Below are 9,501 nucleotides of genomic sequence, written 5' to 3'. Positions count from 1 at the left end.
AAATTAATAGTAATAAGAGCTATAATAATCCTAATAAAAAAAACATGATAATACTTAATAAAAATAAAAATAATTAAAAGTGAGAAAATGAGGAAAAGGCTAAAAAGTGCATAAAATGTAAAAAAAAAACTTAAATATAAAAACGAAAATTGAAACGAAAATGTATTTTTTGAATAAAATGCAAGTAAAATAAAAATCAAGATAAAAAGAAAAAAGAAAAAATTACTAAAATGAGATTTCAACCCAAAACCCAAAGACCTCTGACTTACTTCCTTACACATACTCATTTTTATTTATTCAAAATAAAATAAGGGTTTAATGGATATGCACTGACAGTGTAAAATAGTTTTACACTGTCATCCAATAGAAAACAAGAAGTATGCCATGTCATTAAATTTTTTTAAAAATAAAAGTGTGGAGAAATTAGATACATAGTTGTGATTGGTTGACAGTGTAAAATTATTTTACACTGTGATAGATTTGGGTTAGAAAACCCTAGATCTAAGAATGCATTAAAGGACAATAAAATAAAACAACTTTTCTTCTTACTCATTAAAGAGACAAATTACATAATATATAGTAGGGTTATAACCACTACATGGGCCATGGGCCAGCATAACTAAGTTTGTACTAAAACATAATAATAAGAATACTGATACTTGCACCCTCTTAATCTAATATAAAGTCATTCAGCAAAACAGATTTCTTTCTAATCCTATTTGGCCGAGATAACTTCATAACACTACTCCCGGGCCCATAAGGAACCTTGTCCACAAGGTTCATGGGAACAGATGTATGCTTAATGGGCTGGTTGGCAGTGATAGGAAACGTGGGCGGCCCACAAGCAGTCTTGGAATTATCTGGAAGGGAAACGGCCACGTTAGAGGTAACTTTGGACGGTGCAAAATTACTGCAGAGATAAGGGGAAATCTTGGGGGTGGTTTGTGATTGGTTGGCGTGTGATAGGGTTTTGTCTTGAGCAGTGTGCTGTGGTTTACAGCTGTTTATGCGCTGTATTGGAACGTTGGAAAGCACATGGTCATTATGACTGGTCACGTGGGTTGTACTTCCATTCACAAGTACCTTTTGAGAAGCATCATACTTAGCTTTAGTCACAAAACTCTTTTCAGAAAATCCACCACACTTCCTTCTGTCCGTGACTTTGTCTATTCTCTCATTCTCCTCATAACTTGAATCATCTTTGGTTTCATTTGGTAACCCAGATACTCCAATACCATCAATGGCGGAGACACACCTAGTTTCTGCAGAAGAAGGTTGAGGTAATATACTAGAGTTCTGAACGAGTTGTAAATCCTTATCTTTATTTGTTAACTCTGTGGTTTGTGTTGGCCGCTGAGCCTGGGTTTCTTTTTCGATGCACAGGGCGCTTTCACTTGGAGAAAAGGGGACGGAGGCCGTATGGGGTAAGGGTTCAAAAACGGTGGTTGCAGCTTCAATGTCATGGTACGGTTTCAACAGCGAGACATGGACAACCGGGTGTATTCGAGATGAGGACGGCAGATCCAACATGTAGTCGACCTTACCAATCTTCTTGATGATGCGATATGGACCAAAAAAACGCTTAGCTAGCTTCTGAGACCCACGACGCTCCACGGTCGACTGCCGATAGGGTTTAAGTTTTAACAGTACCAAATCTCCTTCTTCAAAGGTAAACGGTCTTCTCTTTACATTTACCTGCTTTTCCATGGTGACTTTACTTTTTGTGAGATGAACCTTTAACTGATTCAGAACTTCCTGTTGTTGGAGCAAGGTGTTGTTTAACGATTCTTCCTCGGCGGATCCGGTGACATAATCTAACAGCTTAGGTGGTTCGCGTCCGTATAAGGCCTTGAATGGAGACATTTGAATCGCGGTATGAAAAGAAGTATTGTACCAATATTCAGCGAGATGGAGAAACTTGTTCCATTTACGTGGGTGGTCACCGGCCAAACATCTCAGGTACGTCTCTAATGACCTATTTACCACCTCCGTTTGACCATCGGTTTCCGGATGATAAGATGTGGAATATTTCAGGTGGGTGCCGTGGAGTTTAAAGAAATGTTTCCAGAACTTGCTGAGAAATAGTGGATCGCGGTCAGAAATGATGGATCTGGGGGTGCCATGCAGACGGAAAATGTCAACAGTAAAACGAGTTGCCAAATCTTTTGCAGTGAAGTGCGAAGGAAGAGGAATAAAGTGCACAAATTTAGTCAGGCGATCGCAAAGGACCCATATCACCGTGTGACCCTCTGAGTTCGGTAAGTTTGTGATAAAATCCATGGTTATGTCTTCCCACACTCTTTCTGGTACTGGCAGCGGCTGTAACAAACCCTTTTTCTTTTGTGTGTCATACTTGTTGTGTTGACAAATTAGACAGTGTTTAACCATGTTCTTAACTGCAAGGTACATTCCTGGCCAACAGAAGGACGCACGAACCCGTGCCAGTGTTGCTTTAACGCCAGAATGACCTCCTTCCGGTGTGTGGTGATACTCTCGCAAGATGCTCGTACGAAGATTCTGCAGATCAGGTATGAAGACCCTGTTCTTGTAATACAGCATGTTCTGTGATATTGAGTACCCAGTATTGTTTGTGGAGGCCATGGTAAGAAGGTTCTGACCAACTGTGTCGTTTTTGTAAAACTGTTTCAGGGTGATGAATAAATCTGGGAAGGGAGAAGACAAAGCCAAAAACGTTGGACCCTCTTTTTCATATTTTCTGCTTAGGGCATCCGCAACCAGATTCGTCCTTCCAGGTTTGTACGAAATCTCAAAGTCGAAACCTTGTAATTTTGCAGTCCATCTCTGTTGTTCGGGTGTTTGGATTCGCTGTAGTAGTAAATCACGTAGGCTCTTCTGATCTGTGAAAATGTGAAACTTGTGACCTATAAGGTACTGACGCCATTTTTTTACAGATTCTGTGATGGCAAACATCTCACGAACATACACAGAGGATGCTTGCATACGAGGGCACATTTTTTTACTGAAGAAGGCTATGGGATGACCCTCCTGAGACAAGACAGCACCAATTGCAACTCCAGAAGCATCTGTGTCTATGTGGAAATCTTTTGTAAAATTAGGAAGAGCCAAGACCGGCATGTCGGTCATTATTCTTTTGAGATTTGTAAAGGCTCTGTCCGCCTCTGTACTCCATGTGAACTTAGTGGAACGTAACAAATCGGTGAGAGGAGCGGCGAGTGTGGCGTAGTTTTTGACAAATCGACGATAAAATCCGGTGAGCCCAAGAAAACCACGGAGTGTCGAGAGTGAACGTGGCACTGGCCATTCTAGAATAGCTTTTACTTTCTCTGAATCGGGTGCAACACCATCCGCTGAAATGACATGCCCTAGGAAATCTATCTGCTTGGCTGCAAACACACACTTAGATAACTTCAAAAAAAAATAGTGATTCTTTAGGAGCTCAAAAACAACCTGCAAATGTTCAACATGCTCAGTAAAATTTGAACTATAAATTAAAATGTCATCAAAGAACACTAGGATAAAACGCCTTAGGAAAGGCCGTAATAGATCATTCATTGCTGACTGGAATGTAGAAGGAGCATTAGTTAACCCAAATGGCATCACTAGGAATTTGTAATGACCATCAAAAGTGCGAAAAGCTGTTTTATGTGTATCCCTTGATGCAACCCTGATCTGATGGTATCCTGAACACAAATCTATCTTAGTAAAAATAGTAGCTGATCCTAACTCATCTAAGAGTTCATCGATAGTTGGAATTGGAAATATGTCCTTAACAGTAACAGCATTTAATGCGCGGTAATCAACGCAGAAACGCCACGTGCCATCCTTTTTTTTGACAAGTAAAACAGGGGAAGAGAATGGGCTAGTACTAGGAATGATAGTTCCAGCTTCAAGCATCTGTTTAATTAAAATTGTCATGGCATCTTTTTTTGAGTGGGGGTAGCGGTAAGGTTTAACATTGATAGGAGGGGTATTGGGTAAAAGGTTAATGTGGTGATCATGAACTCGTTTAGGGGGGAGGCCGGTGGGTAGTTGAAAAATGGATTGAAATTTGGTCAACAGTTGGGTTATTTGTGATGGCAGTGTAACAGAGTTTGTGGGGTTTGGAGTTAGGGTAGGAGTTTGTGGGTTAGAAGGTTTCATAATTAGTAAGTGAAATGATGCAATTGCATCAGTGTGGATAAGCTGTTTGAGTTGATGAAAAGAGGTATGAGTGGGTAAGGGTTTTGGGTCGCCGGTTAGGGTAATGGGTTTATTAAGGTATTGGAAAGTAAGGGATGGGATAGAAAAATCAGCTTGAATTGGGCCTAAAGTCCTGAGCCAAGCCATGCCTAGGACAACATCTGCCCCTTCAATAGGTAACAAGTAAAAAGGTAGAGTAAAAGGTTTGTGTTGTAGCAAGATCTCCACATTATCACATATTCCTTCACATTGTAAGTGAGAACCGTTACCAACCATTACTGAAAATTGATTGATAGGAGTGGTTTTGAGATTCAAGTGTTGAGCTATTCGAGGCTGCATAATATTGTGGGTACTGCCGGTATCCACCAAAATCATAACCTGTAGACCTGCTATCGAACCTTTAAATTTGAGGGTTTGGGGTGAAAACTGCCCCGTGACTGCTTGGGGAGAGAGTTGAAAATAGGTATCCCCAAAATCTGGTTCCATATGCATTTCTGGTTGTTCTTCCACATTTAGTAAATCTGGACTCAATTCATCATCTGCCACTAGAATAAAAAATCTGCTTGTTGAGCATTTGTGGCCGGTAAAGAACTTTTCATCACAATTAAAGCAAAGGCCTTGAGCGCGTCGTTCTTGAAGTTGGGCTTGAGTTAATTTTCGTATAAGGACTTTGGGTTGGTTGGGTGGAGGTGATTTTGGAGGAAAACTCGTTGCTGGTAAAGGATTGTTTATGGTTTTGTTGGGTGACTGGTTTGGATTAGGGAAATTAGCTCTTTGATAAGGTGTAGGAAACTGTTTGGGAAACCGGGTTTTGGATTCTTTAAGTTTAGCTTCAATTAATTTAGCCAAACCGATGGCTTGTGAAATACAAGAAGGCTTATGAATAGTCAACTCGTTTTGGATATCAATCTGAAGCCCAGAAATAAAGCAATTTAAAATAGCTTCGGCAGGCAGCCCAACAACCTTGTTACCAAGCTGTTCAAACTTGGTTTGGTATTCCATAACAGAACCACTCTGTTTTAACTTAAATAATTCTGCCTGATGGTTTTCAAAAGAAGAAGGACCAAATCTTAATTCTAAAGCCCTAGTGAATGAATGCCAATCTGTCAACAATCGATTTTGATACATCCACTTAAACCATCCTAACGCATCTCCTTTCATATAAAAGGAAGTAAGTGATAAACGATTTTCTGGTGGGAGATTATAAAATCCAAAAAACTGCTCAGCTTGGAATAACCATTCCAGGGGGTTTGAACCATCAAATAAAGGTAATTCTAATTTTGGGGATCTCATAGGGGGCAAGGGAGGAATATTATGGTGGGGAATATGAAAAGGGTCTTGGTTTGGAAATGGGTAGGGGGCTGTTTGTGGAGGGTAAACTGGCTGAGTGTGTAAAAATGGCGGGTAGGGGGGAAAAGGGGGTGGTTGGGGCGGTGCTGTAAGCATAATCGGTATGGGTGTGGTGTGCGTAATGGGTGATTGTGAAGGGGGGTTCGTGGTAAGAATGGTGGGGGTATATACAGCAGTCTGATTGGGTACTTGGATGGGTGTGGTGGAGGATCTGGTGGGTGTGTGATCTGATGTGAAAACATGGGTAAATGGTGGAGAACCAAAAGAAATACTAGAGGAGTTTTTTTCCTTACCCGAAGAGGATGCTGGTTGTGCAGCTACAGCAGCAGCAAGTTGGGATGGTTGTAATGAAATACTTTTTAGAGCAGCCATGAGAGATTCAAACCTAGAATCTTCCACCTCTTTTTCATTATCAAACCTTGAATGTAGTTCACCCACTTGTTGTGCTATAGTTTCTGAAATTTGTGCAAACCTAACATCCATTTGTTCTTGAGTTTCAGCCATTGCATTGTTGAGATGTTGAGTTGAGATGTTGATAGCTTCTTCCAAAATTTCCTTAGAAGAAGGATTGGTAGGTTTTGGAGGAGCCATGGAAGGAAAGAGTAGGATCAATGGAAGCACCAATGATAGATTTGTGTTAGAAAACCCTAGATCTAAGAATGCATTAAAGGACAATAAAATAAAACAACTTTTCTTCTTACTCATTAAAGAGACAAATTACATAATATATAGTAGGGTTATAACCACTACATGGGCCATGGGCCAGCATAACTAAGTTTGTACTAAAACATAATAATAAGAATACTGATACTTGCACCCTCTTAATCTAATATAAAGTCATTCAGCAAAACAGATTTCTTTCTAATCATATTGGGCCGAGATAACTTCATAACACACTGTCAGTGTATCACCCATTTTCTCACAAAATAATACTGTAAAACATATGAAAGACGAGACAAATTTAAGATATGTTACATTAATCGTGGATTTAGGTGATTGACTCATTCCGGAATGACACATATGGGATTGTTCAGGACTTACACAAAAAAATGCTTGTTGATCACATTATCATTTGGTGAAATATTATAAAAATACGAATATATGATTTTAAAAGAAAAATTAAGTTTAAATAAGAAAAATGCTATCTGTACACCAAAGTGTACACCTACCCTGTATGTATGGACGACACTGTTCATGTACGGACGGTACTATTCACCTTCCGTACATGAACAGTGCAATATTATATTAATATTTTTTTTTGTTTTTTTTAAAATATTATTTTTTATGTTTTCTTAAAAAATATTTGACAATATCTGCGGATTTATTTCCGGATTACCTACGAATTTGATAATACCTTTGAATTTTACTTGTGAATTTACTTACGGATTTGAAAATACCTGCGGATTTACTTGCGAATTTGACAATACCTGCGAATTTACCTATGAATTTAGGTAAATCCGCAGGTAATGTGAAATGCAGGTAAATTCGGAAGTAAATCTACGGGTATTGTCAAATATTTTTTTAAAAAACATAAATTTTTTTAAAAAAAAATAATATTTTAAAGAAATAAAAAAAAATATTAATATAATATTATATTGTTCATGTACGGACGGTAAATCTAAACAGTGCCGTCCGTAGTGTACAAATAGCATTGCTGTTTAAATAATGATATGAATGAAGTTTGCTTGTGTAAAAATAAAAATTAGGTCGAGATAGACAAGACAAGCGTAAGGCACAATGTCCCCAAAAATCTAATGCAATATAAACCTGATATCTCTATATTTAAACCATGTTTTAACTACGAATGGTGAAAGTGTGTCACTATGTCTCATAAATCTTCTGTCCAAATATTTCTTTGATCCAATAATTAACAAGTCTGAAGTTGTATTTTTTTCTAAAACTGATTTGAAAAAACTTATTTCAAGACAAACATAATTTTACCAAAAATCAAATAGTATGTTGACCAAAATATTGTATTTAAGGCCAAGCAAATATATTACACTAACTGAACTCAATAGTATAATAAAGTTACAATGTTTGATAGAGTTTAATTGAGTTCATAAAAATTTATAAAAAAGAGAATTTACTTGTGAGTTAATTCATTTAGATATTTAAAAATAGAAATTCATAATAATGTAAATGTTAATTTAGAGTTTAAATTTTTTGTCTCTTTATAATGACTATTATATTTATTCAAATATCTAGAATTAAAATTAAGTTTAAAGAAATTATCAAATATCCTAATCACTTAGTTGTCATTATGTGAAAGAGCTTCTTACCTTGTTTGAAAAATATATTCATATTTAACCTTTCAATAGTTCAATATGTGTTGACGACCTAATATTGTCACAAAAAATCCAATGATAATTTAACCTTTCAATAATTCAATAGACGTTGACGACCTAATATTTTCACATTCAATCAAATGATAAAATATAATTTAATAAAATTTTTTAATTCATTTTTTTTTTATATTTCACGCGATGATAACTATATATTAGTATATTGTTAACTATAATATATACTCATAATTTATCAAGGATGGAAACCAAGTCTTTTATGTCTGTCTTCTTTTCTTGTGCAATGGTTATTATATTTGTTGTTGCAATTGAGTCATCCAAAGATGAGAAACAATGTAAATATAAATTGAATGTGTAATTTATGTCTCTTTATTATTATGACAATTTTTCATTTGTTTTCTCACGCATTATATATAATGCACATTTTTAAAAATATTCTCTGCTTTACCAATCGTTAGTTGGTTTAGTGATGATTGACTTTAAATTTGATTGAGAGAATCACGGTTCGATCTCCGCAACTGCGATCGAGAGGGGACTGGAATCACTTGATGTCAGAACTGACTCCCGAACCGGATTAAACATAAAAAATACTTTCGGAAATATATATCCAGTATTATAAAGTGGATTAAGATATTATCCTTTAAATTTTTGTATGCACTTATATGGAATAAACTGATCAACGAAAAACACATTCAAGTACTAAACTAACTATATAAGGAAGATTCAAGATCAAAATGACATCACCTCACATATTTAACTGTCAAAATATTTGTGCATCCTTTATTATATTTAATGAAAGTAATTTATGTTGATTTGCAGTTGGTGAAACAAAAGAATTCCAAAATAAAATTGGATTCGATTGTAGAAAACCATGGACCACTTGGCATGATTTTCCAAATAATCGTAGGCGTGGTAAAGGAGGCAAAAAAGTAGAAATTGGCTCATGTGGAACGGGCTCAATAGGAAAGAATGGTGAAGAAGGCGCACAAGGCGGGAGTGAACAAAATGGAGGTGAAATTGACATAGGAATTAAGCCAGAAGGAGAACAATATAATAAAATAAAAGGGTTAGGGGTATATCCATGAAAACCAGATACATTAATGTACTATGTAAAATAAAAGTACTAATGTTTTTTTTACTCCATGTATGATCTACAATAAGAGGAATAATTTTCTTAATTTAGTATTATTTTCACCTATATCCTTAGATTTATATATTCTTAGACTATACATTATATATTTGTGAAACTATGCTAGGTTCAATCTAGAAGTGATTAAAACTAAGAAAGTTATGTCTATCATGATTTTGACGATGACAACTTATTTTTGATAAAAATTTGTGAAGATGCAAGGAAGCACAAGATAGTTTGTTCAAACTCTTCCTCTGAATAAAGCTGAAGAGTTAGGGTTTAGTGATCACCATTGATATCCTTTAATGATGCCATCAAACTTGAAGATATGTCAAGCCTCATCTCCAAGAGGACTCAAATAAGTGCTTATATTATTGTTGTATTCTACAAAGTCTTGAAACTTCAGAGTATGAAAGAGAGGAATTATGAAAGCTCGTCTGATTGTGTCGGAGTGAGCAATGTTCACTAAAAACACAAGAGCGGTTTTGTAAAGTATTATGGCTAAATCACACACTCACTTAAATAACTTTTAAAGCCTTTATTTCTCAAAGAAAATAACCT

At 36.3% G+C, this 9,501-nt stretch overlaps 1 protein-coding gene across 1 annotated transcript; it reads left to right on the top strand.

Annotated features, from left to right (window-relative positions):
• The first annotated feature begins 7,992 nt into the window (after positions 1 to 7,992).
• LOC131617201 (uncharacterized) lies at positions 7,993 to 8,989 on the top strand. The gene is made up of 2 exons (XM_058888543.1): positions 7,993 to 8,146; positions 8,631 to 8,989. The coding sequence occupies exons 1-2, from the start codon at positions 8,053 to 8,055 to the stop codon at positions 8,894 to 8,896; spliced, it is 360 nt and encodes a 119-aa protein (XP_058744526.1). The 5' UTR covers positions 7,993 to 8,052; the 3' UTR covers positions 8,897 to 8,989.
• The last annotated feature ends 512 nt before the right edge of the window (positions 8,990 to 9,501 follow it).

Source organism: Vicia villosa, linkage group LG7 (assembly GCF_029867415.1).
Source record: "Vicia villosa cultivar HV-30 ecotype Madison, WI linkage group LG7, Vvil1.0, whole genome shotgun sequence".
Lineage (NCBI taxonomy): Eukaryota > Viridiplantae > Streptophyta > Magnoliopsida > Fabales > Fabaceae > Vicia > Vicia villosa.
Note: the sequence above shows the minus strand (reverse complement) of the source record. Positions and strands in the feature narration are given on the sequence as shown.